This window comes from Cetorhinus maximus, chromosome 24 (assembly GCF_964194155.1).
Source record: "Cetorhinus maximus chromosome 24, sCetMax3.hap1.1, whole genome shotgun sequence".
Classification (NCBI taxonomy): Eukaryota; Metazoa; Chordata; class Chondrichthyes; order Lamniformes; family Cetorhinidae; genus Cetorhinus; species Cetorhinus maximus.
The window spans coordinates 52,249,198-52,273,366 of NC_135902.1; the positions used below are offsets into that span (position 1 = coordinate 52,249,198).

The following is a 24,169-nucleotide window of genomic DNA, read 5'->3' on the forward strand; positions in this document are numbered from 1 at the left end:
GGCCGGCGGCCCCTTTCCCCGCACAAACGTTCCGCCTGGGGACTGATTCGATGTTGATATCAGCACTGGATCTAAACACTGCTGAGCTGAGCCCTGGCCCACGGCATTTTTTCCCCCATAAATTTTATCTACTTTAATGGATCTACGTTCTATCACAATGCACAAATTAAAATTTCATTTCGGTATCAGCTTGCCTCAGTTATAATCACACTTTGGACTTTGAGTCAGAAGGTCACAGTTCAAGCCCAATTTACAACACTTGGCATTTACACAGCGCTTTTCATGACCATTGGGCGTCTCAAATTATTTTGCAGCCAATTACGTACTTTCTGAAGTGCGATTACGTAGGAAATGTGGCAGCTACTTTGTTTATGCCAAGCTCCCACAAACAGCAATGTGATAATGACCAGATAATCCGTTTTTTGTGATGTTCATTGAGGTATAAATATTGACCAGGACACCAAGGATAAATCCCCTGCTTGAGATGATTAAAGGCAGAGCCAACAAAAGTGGGACAAAGTGAAAGGGGAATACACAAGGGGCAGGAGCTTGATAAAGGAGTTTTAGCTTTAACTGATTAGGTAAGAGTGGAACCAAGTATGGGCAATCCCAGAGATCTGAACAATGAAAGAGAGGCACTGGAGGACGTTTATGTGATCAATTATGTGAAAGGTTGCAGAGGGAGTAAAGGAGCCTAGGATGAAGGGGTTATTTTATGAAGAAAGATTGAATAGCTTGGGCCCATACCCATTGGAGGTTAGAAGAATGAGAAGTGATCTTGAAACATATAAGATCCTGAGGGGAGTTGATTGGGTGGATACCAGAAAGATGTTTCCTCTTATGAGGGAGGCTAGAACTAGGGGACACAGCTTAGGTCTCCCTTTAAAGATGGAGATTAGGATTTTTTTTCTCTCAGCGCATTGTTAGTCTGTGTAGTTCTCTTCCGCAAAAAGCAGTGAGCTGGGTCATTGAATTTATTCAAGGCTAAGTTAGATAGATTTTTGATAGACAAGGAAATCAAGGGTTATGGCGGGCGGGGTGGGGCGGGTGGGGCAGACAGGAAGGTGGAGTTGAGACCACAACCAGATCAGCCATGATCTTATTGAATGGTGGGTCAGGCTTGAAGGACCGAATGGCCTACTCCTGCTCCTAAGTCATATGTTCCTATAATGTACCATGGTTGCAAGCCTAGAGAATGTCATTCATGACTTTGGATACAGTCCAACAAGTTACCTAAAGTTCAGGTGATGTGTTAACCTGATTTAACATTCAGCAGCTGAGGAGATCCTGGAGTTTAATTGCTACAGTATGCTTAAAGAAAGAAGGACTTGCACATATTACAGGATAGACATAATTGCTCTGGAGCGGGTACAGAGGAGATTTACAAGAATATTGCCAGGGCTTGAAAATTGCAGCTATGAGGAAAGATTTGATAGGCTGGAGTTATTTTCCTTGGAACTGAGGAGGCTAAGGGGTGACCTGATTGAGGTGTACAAGATTATGAGGGGCCTAGATAGAGTAGACAGGGATGCCCTGTTTCCCATAGCAGAGAGGCCAGTGACCAGGGGACACAGATTTAAGGTGGTTGGTAGAATAATTAGGGGACATGAGAAAAAAGTTCTTTACACAGAGGCTGGTGAGTGTTTCGAATTCACTGCCTGGTTTGGTGGTGGAGGCAGATCCCTCAACACATTTAAAAGGCACCTAGATCTGCACGTAAAGTGCTGTAACCAGCAAGACTACGGACCAAGTGCTGGACGGTGGGATTAAAATGGGCAGCTGTTTTTTTTTATTTTTCTATTTTTAGGCCACGCAGACACGATGGGCTGAATGGCCTCTTTCTGTGCTGTAACTTTTCTATGTTCCATGGTTCTACATAGCAAACTTCAGGATGTCTCAAAGCAATTTACAACCAATGAAGTACTTCTGAAGCGTAGTTACTGTAATGTAGGAACTATTTCAATCAAGAAAGCCAACTTCAATAGGATGAGAATTCACCTGAGTTGAGTGAGTTGGAATCAAACGTTGGCAGAAAAGACAGTGGCTGAACAGTGGGCCACCTTCAAAGAAAAAGTAGTGCAGGCAATGTCAAGGTATATTCCCTTGAAGGGGAAAGGGTAGGACAAATAAATCCAGAGCGCCCTGTATGACGAGTGAGATAGAGGTTAAGATGAGAAGGAAGAAGTGTGCATATGACAGATGTCAGGTGGAAAATTCAATGGAGATTCAGGCCGAATATAGAAGGACCAGAGGGGAAGTGAAAAAACTAATAAGGAAAGCAAAGAGAGAGCATAAAAAGAGACTGATCACAAACATAAAATTGAATCCCCAGGTGTTCTATAAGCATATAAATAATAAAAGGGTGGTATAAGAAAGAGTAGGGCTGATTAAGGATAAAAAAAGGGGACTTGCACGTGGAGGCTGGAGAAATAGCAGGGGTATTAAACGAGTACTTTGAATTTGTCTTTACAAAGGAAGAAGATGCTACCCAGACCGAGGTGTACCAGTTACTTCTCTCACTAGAAGAATTTACAGTTGAGAAGGAGGAGATGTTAGAAAGGCTATCTTTACCTTAAAATAGGTAAGGTACCAGGATGGGATAAGATGCATCCAAGGTACTGAGGTAAGTGAGAGTAGAAATTGCAGACGCACGAGTGATAGTCTTCCAATCTTCCTTAGACACAGAGATGGTGCCAGAGGACTTGAGAATTGCGCATGTTACACCTCTGTCCAAAAAGGGGTGCAAGGATAAAGCCGACAACAACAGTCCAGTCAGTTTGACTTCAGTGGTACAGAAACTTTTGGAAACTATAGTTCGGGACAAAATCAATCGTCATTTAGACAAGTGCAGGGTTTTTAAGGAAAGGCAGCATGGATTCAATAAGGGAAAAATCATGTTTAATTAAATGCTGGAGTTTTTAAGGGGGTAACAAAGAAGGTGGATAAGGGAAACACTGTTGGTGTGGTGTATACATTGACACAGTGCCACACAACAGACTTGTGAGCAAAATTCTAGCTCATGGAATAAAAGGGAAAGTAGGCACTTTGATAAGAAATTGGCTGAGTGACAGGAAACAGCGTTGTGATGAATGGTTGTTTTTCAGATTGGAGGAAGGTTTGTAGTGGAGTTCCTCGGGGGTCAGTGTTGAGACCCTTGCTCTTCCTGATATATATTAATGACCTAGACTGTGATGTGCAGGGCATGATTTCAAAATTTGCAGATGATACTAAGATTGGAAATGTTGTCAATTGTGGTGAGGATAGTCTTGACTTCAAAAGGACATAGACATGTTGGTGGATTGGGCAAACAAGTGGCAAATGAAGTTCAATGCAGAGAAGTGTGAGATGATTCATTTTCACAGGAAGAACATAGAGAAACAGCATGAAATAAAGGAAGAAACTCTAAAGGAAGTGCAGGAACAGATGTATATGGTGTATATGTACATAAGTCATTGAAGATGGCAGGGCATGTTGAGAGAGCAGTTAATAAAGAATATAGTATCTTAGGCTTTGAGTACAAGAGTAAGGAGGTCATGTTGAACTTGTATAAGACACTGGTTAGGCCTCATCTGGAGTACTATGTCCAATTCTGGGCGCCATACTTGAGGAAGGATGTGAAGGCATTGGAGAGAGTACAGAGGATATTCATAAGAATGATTCCAGGGATAAAAAACTGTAGCTATGAGGATAGATTGGAGAGGTTGGGACTGTTTTCCATGTAGAAAAGGCTGAAGGAGACTTGATAGAGGTATTCAAGATCCTGAGGGGTATGGACAGGATAAATGGTGAAAAGCTGTTCCCACTCAAGGGAGCATCTAGAACTAGATTCAAAATAATTGGCAAAAGGAGTAAAAATGAGGAAAAATGTTTTCACCCAGAGGGTGGTTGAAGTCTGGAACGAACTTCCTGAGAGGGTGGTGGAGGCAGGTTCAATAGGGAATTGGATTGCTATCTGAAAAGAGAGAATGTACTTGGTTATGGGGATAAGGCAGGGGAGTGGGACTAGGTAAAATGTTCTTTCAGAGAGCCAGTGCAGACTTGATGGGCTGAATGGCCTCCTTCTGCACTGTAAAGAATCTGTGAAGCAGCCATCTGGTGTTCATCTAACAGTACGCCGGTACATTATATATCAGTACACAGACATTTTCTGACCAGTCTGTGCACATGAATGGCAAACCCATGGCAGCTGCCAGAAGCTGCCAAAACAAATACGCAACATTTCAATTGAGTTTAATTTCACTCAGCTGGCAAAAATCTGTCCTCTATTTATTTAGATAGAAGTTCTGAGAGCACCCAAACTGCAGTTGTCACACTTTGCATGAAATACTCACACATAACGACTGAAGAATCTATGATGGAGCTAAGACCTTACACAGTATATTTTTTATAAAATATATATATAGATATCCTCTTGGCTATTTCTAAAATTTTAAAAAAGAATGGACAAAGATTTTTAAAAATAGCTGAATCTATGTTTGTCTTCTATCCCAAACAAAAGGAGCTACTTGGCAGTATCAGAGAAATTTGAACCTCGTTACCCCTGAAGAGACACTAATGACCCCACTGTGGCTGCACAGACCAAATTCAAAGAGAGCTATACAAAGGCCATTTACATTTTATAACCCAGGCTGGCCAACCAGAGTCTGCTTGTCTACTAGGACAAAGGGCCCCGCAACCTTCCCTTCAATTCTTAACAGTTGAGACATTTAACAATCTCAAGGACCCAGGCAAGGGATACACATCCCTTGTCAAAGCCAGAGTGGAGAGGTGGGAGTCATGTGACATGGACCTCTAGCTTGTGGAATCAGTAATATTACCTTGTGCAAAGTCAGCCTGCTGTTTACCATGCTACAAGTAGCCTCACAGAAAAGGTCAGGCCCAGGTTTGGACACCTGGCCCCATCTACACTGCTTCTAGTGGAAAGCCTGTATCATTGCCTATAATACTGAAACATTCCTACCTGCCTGTCTCATCATTTGAAGTCAACACCACTGGAAAAGTGAATTGTCTAGCATTGGTTTTCAGCTCACCGACCTCTGTGAAGGAATACCTCTTTGGGCTTTGATTCTGGACTCTGGAATCCACGTGTGGTCTGTGCACTACAAATCTTTCTTTTCTCTATCCCTCTTTTACTGCATGAATGCACAGGAGGCAGCATTGTGGCCCTTCTCCCTCATTTTCAATGTGTGCAAATAAACTAACCCTTTGAGTTCATCCTATCTTGAGTTTGTTGCGGGATTATTAACAAAAATTGGATCGCACATCAAAACCGAAGGGTTGGGAAATAAGCCACTGCTTATAAAGGGGAAAGCAAATCAAAAACACCTTTCTGTTTATGGACGGGTGGTGAGAGGAGAATTTAGTGCTGTTAAATTATCCCTCCTCCTGTCTATAACAGAAATTGGGAGCTCAAATCTGGGATCACCCATTTGAATTTGACCAGAGTCCAAAAGATGAGCCAAATTTGAAATAAAAGAGCCAATTGGAAACCAAAAGAGGACAACTTGGTGGCTGGGACAAATTTTAAAACACATTTACCTTACCACAGCAAATTCCTTTTCCCTAACTCTAAGAAAATGGCAACTTTTGATGTCCAGATGTGGGTCCAGCATGGGAATTTGAATGGTGAAACTTTAGTGGCCCTTAGCACAGATCAACTGAAAGCTGTAGCCAAGGAGATACAGTTAAAATTGCCCAGTAAAATGAAGAGAAGTGAATTGATCCAGTTGTTGGTAGAACATTCAGATTTCACATTACCAATAGAGCAGATGTTGAGCTCAACCATGACTCCGAATGCCCACCCCCACCCCAGCTAAATTCAAGATGGAAAAGTTCAGATTGCAGCTAGAATTTCAGGAGAGGGAAAGGGAGAAAGAAGAATTCCAGCTCCGAAAATTGGAAATAGAGCTAGCAGCTCAAAGGGAGAGAGGGACCAGACAGCTGGAAGCTGCGAAGGAAAATCTCTCTTTACCTAGTAGCACCCACTATCCCCTAACCTGGACCTACTCTCTGAGGTCATCAATATGCTAGATTTATTCCCAAATTCGAAGAGTGTGATGTGGAGTCATTTTTTGCCACTTTTGAGAAAGTAGCAGGACAGCTAAAATGACCATCGGATATCTGGACATTTTTAATTCAAGGGCAGCTGTCAGGGAGATCCCAAGTTTCCCAATGTAGGGAAACTTCCGACCGTAATGAGTAGTCTCTAATTGGTCTTGGTTTATGTTTGGAGAATGACCATATGGGCAAGATACCAGGAGACTTCCTAACATCCATGGAAAGAGTGGAAGAAGTACCAAATGTGCTTACTGTGGATGCTGATAATCTGAACTGAAAACAAAACAATGTGGAAAATCTCAGCAGGTCTGGCAACATCTGTAAAGAGTGAAACAGAGTTAACATCCTGATGACAGGTCATCGACTTTAGTTGAAATAAGCATGTACTGTACAAGATCTATAGCTAAACCAAAGTTAAAATAATACTTTATCTCATGGATTGTGAAGCTTCAAGAGAAAAAGGGATCACATGTGGGAAGTGAAAGAAACTTTATGTACAAACCTCCCATATGTAATTTATTTTTAAAATTTGTTCTTGGGATGTTAGCACCGCTGGCTAGGCCAGCATTTATTGCCCATCCCTAATTGCCCTTGAGGTGGTGGTCAGCCACCTTCAACTGTTGCAGTTTGTGTGGTATAGGCACATGCATAGTGCATTACAGGTTTTTGAGCCAGCGACAATGAAGGAAGGGCGATATAGTTCCATGTCAGGATGGTGTGTGACTTAGAGGGACATGTCCCCTGGTTCTTCACCCTTTCACCAACGGGAAGTTTTATTTACTCCACGCAAACCCCTCATGATTTTGACCACCTCTATCAAATCTCCTCTTTTCCACAATCAGTCACGATCACGTCGCTGTTTGTGGGAGCTGGCTGCGAGCAAATTGGTTCGCGCGACAAGATCGCACTTGGGGCGGGGTTGGGCAGAAACACTTCAGGGCCTATAAAGCATTTTGGAACACAGCTCATCGACCTGAAACGTTAGCTCCCATTTCTCCCCCGACCAACGTTGAGTATTGGCGGTATTTTCTGTCCGTCTTCGGGACCGTGCGAGGAAATGGAGCTCCGGCCTTTACCCCGCTGCCTTGGCAACGGCCGCGATGAAGGCAGCCAATCAGGGGAGAGGATGTTGGGAGGTGGTGCGGCTCTGGGCGGGCGCCATTTTATTTGGTTGTTACCGCGGCGGCAGCAGCAGCAGCAGGAGGAGTGTTGGTTTCTGGTTACTCGGTGATCCTCGCTCGCTGCTTGGTCGTTCGTTCTTTCTTTCTTTCTGTCTGTCTCACTCAGGTAATCCCCAACAGGATGGGCCGAAAGAAGAAGAAGCAGATGAAGCCGTGGTGCTGGTATCCTTGCGGCCGCTGATAAAGCTCCATTTGTCCCCGTTCTGACGGTGAAGTTTCTCCGGCCGCCATTAGACACTCAAGAGGCCGCAGAGACACAAAGACAAGAGGGGGGCTCAGCTCGGGCCACGGCGCTGCGGGCTGGGGGGGTGGGGGGAAGAACCGTCCCTGTAAGGGCGGCCCATTTACACTAACACTTGAGAAATGAGGGTGGGGAGCTGGTATTTAATAATTATAACTAGGTTTGTGTCCCATGTGCAGTGTGTGCGGCTCCCAAGAAGCGGCTGCAGCTCTCGCTCAGCCTGTAAAATGGCGTCAGTGTTTTTCCTGTCGTGTTTTGGATTTTTCCTTTCGTTTTATCCCCGACGGCTAAGGAACCACTACTTTAAAATAACGATGCGTGTGTGGGACGGCAAATCCTTGTGTAGTGTATTGTCATGTTACAAAAGACTTAAAAGTGTCTCATCCCCCCCCACCCCGGCCCGGGCAAAATGGTTGTTCAGCTTTATTTTGACCTGGGCAATGTGGTTATAAAATTATCTTTTAAAACAAAAAGAAACGCTTTTATTTTTCAGTAAAGATGAGACCATTCAGTGGAGTGTCAAATTTAAAGTGTAATGTCTGTTGAAAACTTCTGTATTCAAGTGGCTATATTTTTGTTGCATTGGGGTGTTTTTGCATTTTTTTTTAAAATAAGGAGGCAGGCTTTTGTTTCATTTCCTTGACTACAGATGTTCAGGTACTGCAACAGGGACTTCGATGATGAGAAGATCCTTATTCAGCATCAGAAAGCAAAACATTTCAAATGTCACATTTGTCATAAAAAGTTGTACACAGGTCCAGGTCTTGCTATTCACTGCATGCAGGTATGTTACAAGTTAATGTACAAACATATTTGACTTAAGTGGGAGTAGTGTTCAATCTTTGAGTTGTAAATTTCAAATCCTAATGTTACTGAATATGTAATGAGATCATTATGACTTTGAGCATTAACTGCACTATATAAAGAAGAATCAGCATTTATATTGTGCATTTTGTATCTTGTACTAAATTTCTCTTGAATTTGATTTTGAAATGTAAACACTTTTGTTGTTAACATAACAATCAGTTTCTGCACAAAGGTGTAAAAAACGCAAATATCACAAATCTTTTTTGTGGTATTGCCTGAGATAAATATTGACAAACACTAGGCAAATCCCCAGTTCTTCAGATTGCGTCCTGGAATCTCTTGTCTGAATAGGTAGATGAGATCTCACCGCAAAAACTAGATTCTTGGACTGATTGGATGTTGGGGAGAGAGGAGTACATACATATGTAGTTGCTGGATTGTACATGGCTTTGATGAGAATCTTATTAACACAGTTCAAGGTGGTATGTAAAATGGCTATTTGGGAGAGGTCTTGGAGCTGCCCCTCTTATTACCACCTGGGTGAGGGGGGAGCAGAATCGCTATACTTTATATTGGAGGTTCTGATACTACTTTTTTTCTTTATAAAAAGCATTTACATCTAAACATTTAGACTTCCCCAGTTCACAGGCAGGGTTGCATTAATGTGTCTTGAATTATCTCATTCTGATGCACAGACTAGTACATTGTGTGGTATCTTGTTGAGCCCTGAATTTCAATTTGTAAATTAGTCTGCTGGGGAAATGTTACATTTATTCTGTTGCATTTTAATTCTGAGAAATCTGACAAAAATGTTTAAGATGAGTACTCTGTAGACTATTCATTTTCCTTTTTGGTGCCTCTTTAATCCAATGATTGCTCTTGCCTGATAAATTGTATGAAATCTTTGTCCTTGAGCATGAGATGACTTGGCTGGCATTTGCTGTACTTGAAACATGTCACATCCTGAGTAAGGAAATAGTCAAGCTGCCTAGTGCTTTAATGAGGGATATGGACTTGTGTGTTAAGCTTAGATAACGGGAGCAATATTAAGTTGATTGTTTGTTTGGATTCTGAGTGCCCCATGTTTTAAATTAGAAATAAGCAATGATTTATTATAGGAACAGGTCACTTTCTAACTGCCCACGATGTCTGTTGATCTGACCCCATTCATTTACTAAGACAAATATGATCAAAGTTGCAATCTCTCTTTTAGAAGTTGGTATCGTCTAATTATAATCGGTTGTATCATGACCATGTTTGACTGTAGATGCTATATCCAACCTTAACTTGCTAATCCATTTTAAAGCCTTGATCCCACAAAAGTAAACCAGCAGTATGTAATTGCTGGTGATTGAAGTACATTCAATACATCAATTTGATACTTTGCATAGTAAAGTCCTCATCAACTCAATGCTCTTGTTTAAAATTATTTTGGAATTTCTCAAAGTAAGCAATATAATTTGTGATGGAGTGGAGATGGAACCAGACACGCAGCCTAGTGTCATACAAGATGCTGAGATTATATACTCTATTATAGCCTGAGGCCGTGGAATGGGAAGGAAAATTGTGAAGAGTGCCTCGAAGGCACTGGCTCCAGCCTTCTCAATGTCTGAAGGGAGTGGATTCGGGGCAGGAGGAGAGATTGTTACTGGAAAATTTCGCCAAAATTCTTGTGGTGAAACACTGGTCAGTCTTAAATTGTGTATGGACACATGCATCAAATAAGTGCCACTAAATCCCACTGATTGTTATAGATGTTCATAGACACTTGGTTCTGATGAGAACAAATCTACATTATCTAATTTCAGTGCTGTTCAGGGTACAGGATCTTTGAATTTATAACACACAAGGAAGGTGCACATTTTATTGATTCCAGAAATGTGGGGCTTGTTTTACGAGGGGAGATTGAGCAGTTTAGGCTTATACTTGTTAGAGTTTAGAATGATGAGCGATCTAATTGAGGTACATAAGATGCTAAAGGGGATAGACAAAGTAGATGTGGAGTGGATGTTTTCCCATGTGGGGCATTCTAGAGCAAGAGGCCATAGTTTTAGGACAAGGGGTGGTAGATTTAAATCAGAGATATGGAGGAATTACTTTTCTCAAAGGGTCGTGAACCTGTGGAATTCACTACTCAAGAGTGCAGTGGATGTCGGGACACATTGGGATTTGAGGAGATAAGCAGATTTTTAATTAGTAACAGGTTGAAAGGTTATGGGGAGAGGGCGGGAAATTGGAGTTGAGGCCGAAATGAGATCAGCCATGATCATATTGAATGGCGGGGCAGGCTCGAGGGGCTGAATTGCCTCCTACTCCTAGTTATGTTTGTGGGAATCGTCTGTTTATTAAATGTTGCATTTGTATTTTTACTTCATTATAGTTTCCAGAAAGCCTTACAAATGCCTTTGGTAGCATTATGATGGCATGTGCCCAGTTTACCTTGATTGGTAGAAAGAAAGATCAGAATGCAGTGAGATTACTGTTAATTTTTCCTGATTATGGAATTGTCAGTTGTGTGCCTACAGAATGTCATGACTAATCAAACCCTATCTAATTTCAATCCCCTTTTAAAATTGCATATTGATGCTAGTTCGATAACACTAAGCATTGAAGTGCACATTTTCCTAAAGCATGACAGCATGAGTAGGCCATGGAGTGAGGTGAAGAAAGGTTCAGAATTGTGCTCTGAGACTCATTCTTTAATGAGGAATATCCTAAAACACTTCCAAGGATAGGACTATTTTCAGAAATGAAACTTGTCACACCTCTATCCTGTCAAGCCTGCTACATCAGGGATTCCAGTTTTGATTCTCACGTTTACATCTTTCCCACTATTGGAAGTGGATTCCTAAGAAAAATGCCTTCTCAGCAGAGATGTAGGCCCATTATGCTATCAGGTTTTACTTGATAACCTGGCCATTAACTGATACAGTACTAAATGTCAATTGTGCCTTCAGCCTTGTACAAAAATAATTTTTTGAATCTTTGTTCAATTTGAACAAAACACTCTAAACTAAATAACAATTAAGAAGTAGACATTGTTGGGAATGGACTGGAGTATTGCTTTTTCACCTTTGGGACTTCAGCTTTAATTTTAATTCAATAACATGCAACTACTCTGAAGAGCTGAGCTTAAAACTATTCTCATTTGGAAACACCCCAATGCTAAAATGAGATGGAAATGCTATATTAGTTGGACTGTATAGAAAGAGCCAATGATTTAACTACCTGAAGTTTTTGATGCTGAACATAAAACAGAAACACATTTTCCTTTAAATCCTTTAGAGTCACATGAAATCCCATTTCTTAAGTGTGATTTACTTTGCTGCAGTCTTGATTTACCACAGAAAACATAGTTGGTGGCTTTTCTAGACCAGAAGCTAGGTCATTGACAACTTGTTTTAAAGTGACAATGGCCAGAAGTTCAATTTGAGCTTGGTACGTTTTCAGTATTGACTTTGTGAGGCTTGGACTTTAAACTAGAGTAATTTGAAAGACTGAATTCTTTCTTGTGCAAGGAGTTATACGTTTTGTTTCTAGATGCTGTGAGAATGGCAATAATCCTTGCACATATCCATTTTAATCATTGCCTGGAGGAGTAAACAAAAATGTTCTTTTCCAAGTAAAACAGTCACCAAAACCAACAGATTAGCTGACCAATCATAGCATTTGCAGCTTGTAGAATCTTGCACTTTGTAAAATTGGTAACCATCTTTTTAGAGGACAGTAGACAATAACACATGGTTTTAAAAACATAATCTCATGTCAACTCTGGTTCTTTTGCTGATACTCTAATTCCTGGGCACCATATCTTTATGGAGGTCAAGTCCTTGGAGTGACTGCAGAGGAGATTTATTTATCTTGATATCTGTGATGAAGTACTTCATTTAGGTGGTGAAACTGGGCTGGTTCTATTTTTGAGCAGTGAAGATAAAGGCAAGATTTAAAAGGTGTTCAAAATCAGAGTTTTGATCAAGTAAATGAGAAACAGTATTTTTCCAATTTTGGAATGCATTTGCTGAAAGGCAGATGGGAGCAAATTTATCTTCCGAAAGGGAATTGGATAAATTGGAGGACAATATGCAGAATTGTGGGGCATAGAACTAATTGGATAGCTCTTTCGAAGTTATGGTCTCCTGTGCTGATCATTGTTCCCTTAAGGGTGTTGGGGTGATTCTACAGTTTGGAGTCATGTTTATTCTGTTGCATGGTAATTGGTTTGGTGTATTATTGCCCTAATATTTTTAATGTATTGTTTCAACTGCTTTTGAAATTTGTAGAATAATTTTTGTTTTGTGTAGGTTCACAAGGAAACAATAGATGCTGTCCCAAATGCAATCCCAGGAAGAACAGACATAGAATTAGAAATTTATGGAATGGAAGGCATTCCAGAAAAGGATATGGAGGAGAGGAGGCGACTGCTGGAACAAAAGACTCAAGGTAAATAGTGTGGTGGTTGCTATCTATTGATCTATATTTTGTTGTGGGCCTTTTCTATCTAATAGCATTTAAGTCCTAGTTGGAGTTTGTTTCATAAGTGCCTTTCCAAATTTAAAAATACAAAATAACCATGCATTTATGTAGATCCTTTCAGGGAGTTTTGCAGTGAATGAAGCATTTTTGTTGTAATGTCAGAATGTCCATTATTCCTGTTGAGTCTTAAAGGTGAATGCTGCCAGCCTTTTTGGCCTTATATTCATTGCCTTAGGTGCACTTCCAGCAGAAGCTGCTAGACTATAATTGGGAGTGAGAATCCTAATTTCTTCTCCCCTTAATCTGCTACTCAAGCCACCCTCTGGGTAAATTGAGGGAATTGAGCCAGAGGTTTTCTGGATGACTGAGCTATTCGATTGCTTAACCTGCAGAGACATGGGGAAGCTAAAAGAAAGTTAGCATTTATATACTGACTTGCCCTTAGGATGGTACGAAATGCTTCACAGCCATTGAATTACTCGGTGTAATCATTTTTACATAAACAAATTCAGACCAGCAATAAAATAGACTAGTTTATTTTTGGGGACACCTGTTGAGGTAAAATGTTGACCAGGACACTAGGAGAACTCCCCTGATCCTCTATAGTGCCATGGAATCACTTCTTTACCTGGGTAGGCAAGTGGAGTTTAAATGTCTTATCTGGAAGATAAAAGGTACCTGAATCTGCACCTAAAGTGCTGTAACCTACAAGGATATAGACCAGTTGCTGGAGGGTGATATTAGAATGGGCAGCTATTTTTTATATTTTTTCAGCTAGCACAGACACGATGGGCTAAATGGCCTTTTTCTGTGCTGTAACTTTTCTATGGTTCTATGACACCCCTAGTGCTGCAGCAGTCCCTCAGTGAATGTTAACATAGTTTCAGATCCACATTGTCGTCTTTTCCAGTTGTCTAAGCTCAGGAATACCTTCCATACGCTTCTCTGCTTCTCTGCCTTGCTTTCTTCCTTTAAGACTCTCCTTAAAACCCACCTCTTTGACCAAGCTTTTGGTCACCTGCTCTAATATCTCCTTATGTGGATCAGTGTTATATTTTGTTTTATGATGGTCCTAGGACATTTCATTACCTCAAGGTGCTTTATAAATATAAGTTACTTTTAGTGAACTGAAAGTTTTTTTTAATCAGTGCTGTTCAATCTTTATTCAGAATGCAATAAAAATTACCACATCCTGTTTTTGTAGGTTGGGGAGTTTGATAAAAACATTGTAAATTTGGTGTGTTTTTTTTTCACTCCCTCCGGTTTGTCTTTTATTCCCTGAAACAGTATCAAAAGCTAGGTTATGATTCCACTGGCATTGCACCTTGTCCAAGTGAATGAGAAAGGCCATTGCAGATGTATCCGATCCATTTTCAACCAGTGGACACACACACATCTTTCCAATAGAATCACTGATTCATGTTCTAGAATGGAAACTCTTTTGAATGCCCAGTGATGCTAAGGATACTGCTGCCACTCTAGCTAATGTGGTATGAATTGTACCCATGTGCCTGATGCTGAATTCCATGCTGGGCTGATCAGATGCCCTTTCAAAATGGAACTTTAATTTTACCATCTGTAATTTTACCATTTATAAAGTGTCGTAAGTCGCTGTGCCCCTAGCCAAGCTGTTTCATCAATGACCTCCCTTCCATCATAAGATCAGAGGTGGGGTGTTCACTGATGATTGTACAATGTTCAGCACCATTCACGACTCCTCAGATACTGAAGTAGCCCATGTCCAAATGCAGCAAGACCTGGACAATATCCAGGCTGGGCTGACAAATGGCAAGTAACATTCGTGCCACACAAGTGCCAGGCAATGACCATCTCCAATAAGAGAGAAACTAATGATTGTCCCTGGACCTTCAATGGTATTACCATCACTGAATCCCCCACTATCAACATCCTGGGGATTACCATTGATCAGGAACTGAACTGGGCTAGCCACATAAATACTGTGGCTACAAGAGCAGGTCATAGGCTAAGAATCCTGCACAAGTAACTCACCACCTGACTCCCCAAAGCCTGTCTACCATCAAGGCACAAGTCAGGAGTGTGATGGAATACTCTTCACTTGCCTGGATGAGTGCAGCTCCAACAACACTCGAAGCTGGAAGCCTTCCAGGACAAAGCAGCCCACTTGATTGGCACCCCTTCCACAAAAATTCACTCCCACCACCACTGACGAACAATGATGCAATGCAGAAACTCACCAAGGCTCCTTGGGCAACACCTTACAAACCCATGACCACTACCATCAAAAGGACATGGGCAGCAGATGCATGAGAACACCACCACCTGGAAGTTCCCCTCCAAGCCCCTCTTCATCCTGACTTGGAAATATATCGCCGTTTCTTCACTGTCGCTGAATCAAAATCCTGGAACTCCCTCCCTAACAGCACTGTGGGAGCACCTACACCATAGGGACTGCAGTGGTTCAAGAAGGCAGCTCACCACCACCTTCTCAAGGGCAGTTAGGGATGGGCAATAAATGTTGGCCTAGCCAGCTATGCCCACATCCCATTAAAAAAAATTGTAATGTAGCACAAAGGCCACACAGACAAGGAGAGGTGCTAGATTCTGACCTTGAATTCCATGGCCAGTGACGTTTGCTCAAAGTGAGGGTGGAAGCGCTGCCTTGGGTCGCCTCACTGAGGAGAGGAGTAATTGGGTCAGAGATAACAGCAGGTCCTGCTGGAAATGCACTGTAGCAAACACAAGTTTGGACTCGTGATCTTATAACCGAATTAAACACATTGCCTGTGTTGCCGGCAATGAGTGGTTTCCCAGGTGAGATACCAGAGTGCTCCTGTCGTTGTTCATTGAACCCTGTAATAGGAAAATATCTGTACTGGAGCCTAACGATAAAATAAAACTTCTACAAAGATTCAAGCTGATTACATTCCTGTTACACTGAACTCGTGTCCGTCCCGTTTCCCCCCCTCCCAAAAAAGCTGTTTTAGGGTGCAAGTGTTAAAATTCTTATATCTTCCATCAGCGGAAAGTCAAAAAAAGAAGCAGAAAGATGATGATTCTGATGAGTTTGATGATGATGACGCAGAAGCTGGGACTTCATACCAGCAGCAAGGAATGCAGCAACAACAGAACTTTGTTTCAAGTATGAATCAGTCAAGCATGCACCCTGTAACGGGTGCCCCAGGAATTCCTCCAGGTGACACAAGCTATTTTGCTTTTTCTTAGAAACTCCTGACTCCCACTACAGATGTTAGATGATTGACCTTTAGCAATATTATCCCTGCTGTAGTTCCAGTTGACCTCACTGGCCAGAGGGGAATGCATGTATAACCTTTGTAGGTTAGCATAACTTGCATTGTCATGTCAGTGTCATATCAAAATTCATGTACTGACCTAGAAGCAAATTAGTTTTTTTTTTAAAAAAAAAGAAAATCCAATTACTGACCTGGAACTTGGAATTTACAAGCAGTTCAAAGTCTCCCCTGACCCTAGCAGCCTTGACTTCATGAGCTATGCCAGGGAAGATCTTCTGTATATACACTATTTTATTTCAGTAATTTCCTACCCAGACCAAATATTTAATTTCTGATCAGCCCATTGGAGCAAATCAATTCAGCAGATTCCTCTATGCTGCAATATTCCAGGATTATTTGTGAATTTTGTTTTTTTTACATGGTTGCATTTCTTCTCCAGGAATGCCACCAGTGGTACCAGGTGTTCCTCCCATGATGCCAGGAATGCCACCGGTAATGCCAGGAATGCCACCAGGGTCAGTATTCTCTTTACCTCTTAGTGTCTTTTGATTAATATTAACAAAAGCAAGTTGTTTTATTGTCATCCTTGTGTTGTCATCTCTGTATACTAACACATTGTGCCTTAAAATGGTCCTGCTATCCTCTATCACTAAGGTGGGACAGGATTATTCCCAAGAAGGTGAAATTCAATCCAGCCTTCTATCTGCCAGATGCCTGCCTGTTTAAATTTGTGAATAGTGACTAATGAGTTTCTTTTTAAGCAAATTCTGATCTGCCTTAACTTTTGGCTGGTTTATGATTCCATGCATGCTGTTCTGATACCTTTCCAAAGTGCCCTGTGGGTCCCAGCCGTGAGTGTCAGAATGCTGTTTCTCTGTAGAGAGCCTCACTGCTTAACCAGACCCTGTATCCATACAATGCAGTTCCAGTTCCAGTTGCTGGTAGCAATCAAGAGCTCTGGCTGGTTTCCACTGCCACTCCCCTTAACTTGGGATGCAAAATCAATTATAGACCCCCCCCAAATCTAACTCAGCACAGTTTGGGGCCTTTCTGCTTTCTACAGATTAGCAACACTGAATAAGCTCACTGAGCTCTTGTATTTTTATACGCAACCTTGATTTCAGAATGTGATTTCTGTTAACTCTTGTCATCACAGGATGATGCCCATGGGTGGAATGATGCCTCCAGGACCTGGAATGCCACCCATGATGCCAGGCATGCACCCTGGTGGGTATTTGAAAACGGTTGGCGGCAACTTAGGTCTGTATTGCAGAGAATCTTAACATCAAGTTATTTAGAGCAATGCAAAAATGTACTGTTGTGTCTCAAAGCATTTATTTCCACATATCCAAATCTAGCATAAGACATGATTAGTCGACTTTGACTTTATTGGCAAACGATTTCTAAAGAGATATTTTGGATACAGGCTACCTTTCTAGTTGCTTATGTTCACTCTGGGGGAGATGATGGCATAGTGGTAATGTCACTGGACTTGTAACGCAGAGGCCCTAGGGATACGAGTTCAGTACTCATCATGGAAACTGGTGGAATTTAAGTTCAGTTAATAAATCTGCAATATAAAGCTGGTCTCAGTAATAGTGGCCATGGAAACCATCATTGGTTCAAGGGCAATTGAGAATGGGCAAGAAATGTTGGCTTTGCCAATGACGCCCACATCTCATGAAAGAGAAAAAAAAGTTTAATTTCAGACTCAAGTGACTTGCTGTGACCCATAAATTTTGTAAGATCATTTTGGAAAGCAAACTTCTATGGAAAAGGCAACTTTCAAAAATAGTAATTCCCGTATTTGCTGTAGTAAGCTGTGAAATTATAGTAATAAACAAGAAATCTACATAATGAGTTTCTCTCTGTCTGATGATCCTTATTCAGGGTCAAGCATTCAGTGACAGTTCTGTCTGCATTTGCTGCCTTCTACCATTTGATGTAGCTGCAGGTCCCCCTATCCACAGCTGCAGCAGTATTAATGCACTTTCAAGGCAGTATGCTTTGTCTTGACTCTGGGCAATGCCACAGGAGATCTTCTATCACAGAATTGTATTTTAAAAGAAACATTCTCTACACTCCATGTGTAGGGGAATGAGGAGAAACCATTGGAAAGAGCATTAGAATATACCCAAAAAAACGAATAGGCAATTGGAGAACTGCAGATGGCATAGTTGTAGAAAGCAAAAATGGCATTAAGAAATTCTTCCAGTACCCTTAAGGGAAAGGATTTTTAAAAAATTCCAAAAAAAAAATTTAAGTTGTAAAGCAATTTGAAACGGGTGAGTAGTTAACATACTAAATGATTGCTTTCTAGCTAGAGAGCACTGGTAAAGATGTCATGCAACCCATCAAATGAAGTCTACAACAATGACTTGGATATCATCTGTATGGGCACAGGGGCATTGGAACAGGAGTAGGTAATTTATAATATAAAAATCTGGAGATATGAACATGTTGGCATTTATTGCCCATTCCTAGTTGCACTTCAGAAAGACCTCATGCCGTTTAATATTACTGATGTCGGTGTGTTGAGCATATTACCACAGTGCTGTTGGGTAAGGAATTCCAGGTTTTTCATCCAGTGACAGTGAACACTAGGTGGTGTGTTACTTGATAGCGTTCACATGCACCTGTTGACCATGTCCTTCTAGAGCCATTAACCATACTTGCCGTTCAGTTAAATTGTGACTGATCTATACCATCAAGGGGCTTAAACAGCAACATCTCCAGTAATAAGATGTATCTCACCATTTTCTTTTGGACTATCCCATAAAGTATAATGCTGAGATATCACCTAATAAAGGAATCATAGAATTTACAACACAGGAAGAGGTCATTTGGTTTGTTTGTGCTGTGTTCTCAACTGGTACTGTTTACTCTAATTTCACTGCCTTGGCCATTCCTATCATTTTCAAATACTATAATTGACAGCACAGTGGGTACACCTACAATACACGAACTGCGATGGTTCAAGAAGTCGGCTAACCACTGCCTTTTAGGGCAGTTTGGGATGGACACCAAATGCAGGCCTTTTCAGGGATGTCCAATATCGCATGAGTGAATTTTTAAAAAGAACTCCTAATGCAATCTAGTCATTTCTGGCTTAATAACTATTTGTCTTAAAGCATTTTGCATTCTAATATTTCCCTTAGTGTTCCTAATTGCTGTTTATCCCAAATATTTTTCGAGCTTTTTTTTGTTCTTGTGACAATTGATTCTGTACTGCCATTACTGTTTACATGTTGGCCTTAGCCAGCGATGCCCATATCCCATTAATGAATAAATTAAAATAAAACTTCCCAATTTTGAAAGTCTATTAGATTCTCCCTAAACCTTTGTTGCAGCAGGGGGAAATGAAATGCTGTTTTAGCCTTTCAACAGCAACAACTACTTGCATTTATATGGTGCTTTTAACATAGTAAAATCTCAGGGCACTTTATCCTGTTCCAGTCTAGCTACAACACTGACATCAACCTGACAATGTGGAAAATTGCCCAGGTATGTCTTGTTCACAAAAAGCAGGATAAATCCAATCCAGCCAATTACTGCCCCATCAGTCTACTTTCAATCACCAGCAAAGTGATGGAAGAAGTCATCAACTGCTATTAAGGGGCACTTATTTAGCAACAACTTGCTCAGCCAAGCTCAGTAGTTGTTCTGCCTGGACCATGTGGTTCCAGACCTCATTACAGGCATGATCCAAATATGGACAAAAGAGCTGAATTTCAGAGTTGAGGTGAGAGTGATTGACCTTGACATAAAGGCAGCATTTGACTACTCTGACATTAAAACTTAGTCATTCAACACTAGCAAAATTGATACCAATGGTGATCGGGGTGGGGGGAAGTCTGTGCTGGTTGGAGTCATGCCTAGCACAAAGGAAGATGGATTGTGATTGTTGGAAATCAATCTGTCCTAGCCCAACTATCTTCATCTGCTTCATCAGTGACCTTCCCTCCATCATAAGGTCAGAAGTAGAGATGCTCACCAATGATCGCTGTGTTCAATACCATTTGCGACTTCTCAGATACTGAAGCACTCTGTTTCTGTGCCCACATGCTGTAAGATCTGGACAACAATCAGGCTAGGCTCTTGTGTGCTGCAAGTATTACTCACCCCATGGCATTCAGCAGCACTGTCATCACTGAATCTCCCACCGTCAACGTGCTGGGGTTACCATTGACCAGATGGACCAGCTATATGAATACTATGGCTAAAAGAGGAGGTCAGAGACCGAGAATTTTGTGGCAAGTAGCCTGCCTTCTACCTCGCCAAAGCCTGTCCATCTACAGGGTGCAAGTCAGGAGTGTAATGGAATACTCTGCTTGCCAGGATGAATGCGGCTCCATCAGCACTCGCAGCTCGACACCATCCAGGACAAAGCGGCTCACTTGATTGGCACCACATCACCAAGCACATCACTCTCTGCCCCACCAGCACACAATGACAGCAGTATGCGCTATGTAAAAAGTGCATTGCAGCAACTCGCTATGGCTACTTGGACAGCACCTACCGAACCAGCGACCTCTGCTATCTAGAAGAAAGGCAGCAGATATATGGGAACGCCACCGCCTGCAAGTTTCTCTCCAAGCCACACACCACCTTGACTTGGAACAATATTTCTACTTCTCCGCTGTCATCATGTTAATACCCTGGAACTTCCTCCCTAACAGCACTATGGGTGTACCTACACCATATGGTCTGCATTGGTTCAAAAAGGCAGCTCACTGCCAATTTCTCGAGGGCATTTGGAGATGGGCAATAAATGCTGGCCTTGGCAGCAACATCTCATGAATGAAGTAAAAAAACAGCCCTAACTTTTCTTGGTTTAATTCTAATGAGTCTTCATTATAACCTTGCAATGAACATAGCATTTATCCTATAATTGACGGCCCAAAGCCAGTCTTGATATTAGAGCACTAATATAAAATAAAAATACTACAGATGCTGATATTGTGGATTAAAAAGAATGTGCTGGAAAAGCTCAGCAGATCTGGCAGCATCTGTGGAGAGAGGAAGAGTTAACGTTTTGAGTCCAATGTGACTTCTCAGTATTTTGCTTATATTACAATTGTGGCATTGCCAATATCTTGTACAAATTTAACATGGCTTTTATATGCCTCTATATTAAACCCAAAATCACATTTGCCCCATCTCCTTTTATTACTGCCGCACCTGTTTTATCTGCATGTATAGAAAGATCCCTGTTCCTCCCCTGTAAGATTTCACTTCTTTCAGTATAAGTCACTCATTTAGTAAATACGGGGTCATACAGCTGGTACAGACCATTCAATACCACTTGGAAAAAATGGGTAGAGCTGGGATGGTTTATGATTTATACTTTATGGTTTCAGTAAGTGTGACATAATCCGATGACCAGTTACTATCTCCAAGTACTTCAGTGGCTGTTAATGGTAAGTAAATTAAATTTCAAAGGAACTAGGCCATCTGAACAATATTCTTTGTATTCAGTAAGCATTGTACAACAACTGATTGTTCTAAGTCTCATTTGCATCTGATTTCCTTCTAACTAGTTTTAGTTCTAACTTCTAGTTTTCTTGTACTTTTTCAGGTATGCCACCACCCGTTCCACGCCCAGGAGGACCATCAATGACCCAGTCGCAGCCAGTGGTTGCACCTGGTTTACCCAGTAGAGCACCACTTCCTGGACCTAACCCACAGCCTCCCATTTCAAAGCCACTCTTCCCCAGTGCTGGCCAGGTAAGTGCATGCTAACTTGAAATATCAGTGTTGGTAAGTTCTGTTGACCTGTGTAATATCAGAGTGCCACAATTGTTTCCTGGTATATGAATAACTTTAGTACTTATCTGGTCATAATTCATTGCAGTCAACACTTAGACTAGGGATGCATTTATTTAGGGCAAGCTGTAAAATGTTTATAGGAAATTGAAGCTCCTCTAGGTTTTAATGCATTGAATGTCTGACAGTCACCCTTTTAGTGTAGAGTACTGGCAGCTGTTGAGGATTTTCACTATCTGCTCTTTTTATGCTTCAGATGGGGACTCGTGTTTCAAGCACAACTACAACCTCCACTACAGCTTCATCAAATTCGGCAAATCTCTCAACTTCCTCTAAACCTCTGTTTCCTAGTGCAGCACAAGTACGCAGGCAGTCACCATCTGTTCTGGTGTTAGACTAATTCACAGTGCTTCACCTGCCAGAATAATTCTTGAGCATGCTATAAACTAGCTTTAGAGGCTTTTGGAGTGTGTATGGGCTGTGTAATGCTAATCTGGTGTAGTGTGCTGTACTACTTTGTAGAGTTAGCGTTTTTATTTTTAATTTTTAAAAAAAAAGCAATTACCAAGAAACATCCAGCAGCTTTACATCTGATGCAGAGTCTGCTGAAGGTTTGCCAGTTTAAATTGAGCCAGAATTTTTTTTTAATTTCACACTTTTTTGGTCCTCTTGACACTTTTGAGGATACTTAATTTGAATTGTCAGTACAATTGAAACTTGTAAACCTGCATTTTTTAGATTAGCATGTTATTTGGAAAATTAAACTGCTTTGCTTGAGGCTTGATTTTGATTTTGATTTTCTGGATTTGCAATTAATCTAACTTTCGTGGTGTTGATTCAACAGAGCCAGCAGTCTGTCTCTGGACCCGTGGGTACAGATTTTAAACCCCTCAACAGTACGCCTGCCACTACTGCAGAACCTCCGAAGCCCACATTCCCAGCATACACGCAGTCAACAGCTACTGCCACCAGCACATCGAACAGTTCTGCAGCTAAGCCAACTATCCCTGTAACTAGTAAGCCTGCTACTCTAACCACAACTAGTGCAACTAGTAAGTTGATCCATCCAGATGAGGATATATCACTGGTAAGTGTATGGGTCATTCTTTATTCATTTAATTAAAACCCTTCTGTCTTAACTGGATTTAACGTGTGTGCCACACTAATAGAACATTCAGTAGCGGATTCATGTTATAAGTTATTTTTCTTTTAAGGAAAAATAATGTATCTGTGCAATTTTCATTTGTCTTCCCTTTAGGAGGAAAGGAGAGCTCAGTTTCCAAAGTACCAGCGCAACATCCCTCGGCAAGGCCAGACACCAATGGGGCCACCACCAGTTGGGCCAATGGGTGGCATGATGCCACCACAACAAGGAATGCCACCTCAGCAACCAGCAATGAGGCCTCCCATGCCACCTCCAGGTTAAAAAGAGTTTGTCTTTTTGTGGGTTTTTAGTGATTTTTGGTTTAATTATATTTGCTACTAATATGCACAGAAGTACTCAGTATGGCTTGAGGCCCTTGTTAATTTTGCACTTGGGTGTATATGACTTCTGTTGGCTAACCACTGTTTTTGTTAACCTGTATATGATGAAGGGTTCATTGTGTGGCATGAGTGAATGCAGATAGTACCGTGGGATAATATGGGTTTATAAACACAATTGAATTAATGGTGTCTAGTATGAAATCCTGATTGAGTGCAGAGATCAAAGAATGAGACAGCACAAAGAGGTCATTCAGTCTATTGTATCTGTGCTGGCTCTTTGGTAGAGCTATCCATTTAGTCCCCCCTCATCCTCTTTCCGCATAGCGTTCTAAATTTTTCCCCTTCAAGCAAGCATTTGTCTAGATCTTTTTGAATGTCAATATTGAATCAACTTTCACTACCATTTTAAGGTAGTGCATTCCAGATCACAACTCGCTGTATATCAAAAAAAAGGTTTCACGACATTTCTGGTTCTTTTGCCAGTAACCTTTAAATTCATGCCCTCTGATTACCCACCCTTCTGTCACTGGAAACAGTACTTTATCAAAACCCTTCACCATTTGCCCTATACTCACTGGAGTTTAGAAGAGTGAGATATGATCTTAGTGAAACATATAAGATTCTGAGGGGTCTTGACAGGGTAGATGCGGAGAGCATGTTTCCACTGGTGGAGGTATCTAGAGCTAGGGGGCACAGTTTCAAAATAAGGGGTCTCCTATGTGAGGAGGAGGAATTTCTCCTGAGGGTTGTTAATCTTTGGTATCTCTTCCTCAGAGAGCAGTGGAAGTTGCACTGTATATATACCAGGCTGAGTTAGATTTTTGATCTACAATGGAATCAAGGGCTTTGGGGACTGGGCAAGAAAGTGAAGTTGAGGCCGTGATCAGATCAGCCATGAACTTAATGAATGGGGGAGCAGGTTCGAG

The 24,169-nt window shown here is 41.3% G+C and overlaps 2 protein-coding genes across 8 annotated transcripts in view; one reads left to right on the forward strand and one right to left on the reverse strand.

Annotated features, from left to right (window-relative positions):
- Window positions 1-24,169, reverse strand: part of adap2 (ArfGAP with dual PH domains 2) — a 338,187-nt gene that overhangs the window by 265,326 nt on the left and 48,692 nt on the right. The gene's annotated exons all lie outside the window — the stretch shown is intronic.
- The window catches only part of LOC144667611 (BUB3-interacting and GLEBS motif-containing protein ZNF207-like), a 55,469-nt gene continuing 38,532 nt past the window's right edge, over window positions 7,233-24,169 (forward strand). For 4 of the 7 annotated variants that reach the window (XR_013573336.1, XR_013573335.1, XM_078529071.1 and 1 more), the window contains exons 1-10: window positions 7,233-7,400; window positions 8,137-8,263; window positions 12,588-12,726; window positions 15,761-15,934; window positions 16,432-16,507; window positions 17,149-17,252; window positions 21,571-21,719; window positions 22,015-22,119; window positions 22,603-22,845; window positions 23,017-23,179. Coding sequence is in view for 5 of the 7 variants with exons in the window: in XM_078529071.1 (XP_078385197.1) it covers window positions 7,360-7,400; window positions 8,137-8,263; window positions 12,588-12,726; window positions 15,761-15,934; window positions 16,432-16,507; window positions 17,149-17,252; window positions 21,571-21,719; window positions 22,015-22,119; window positions 22,603-22,845; window positions 23,017-23,179 (1,321 nt within the window). In the remaining 2 variants the exon portion in view is untranslated. The remainder of the gene's footprint in view (window positions 7,401-8,136; window positions 8,264-12,587; window positions 12,727-15,760; window positions 15,935-16,431; window positions 16,508-17,148; window positions 17,253-21,570; window positions 21,720-22,014; window positions 22,120-22,602; window positions 22,846-23,016; window positions 23,180-24,169) is intronic. The other 3 variants (XM_078529072.1, XM_078529073.1, XM_078529074.1) reach the window with 3 other exon arrangements.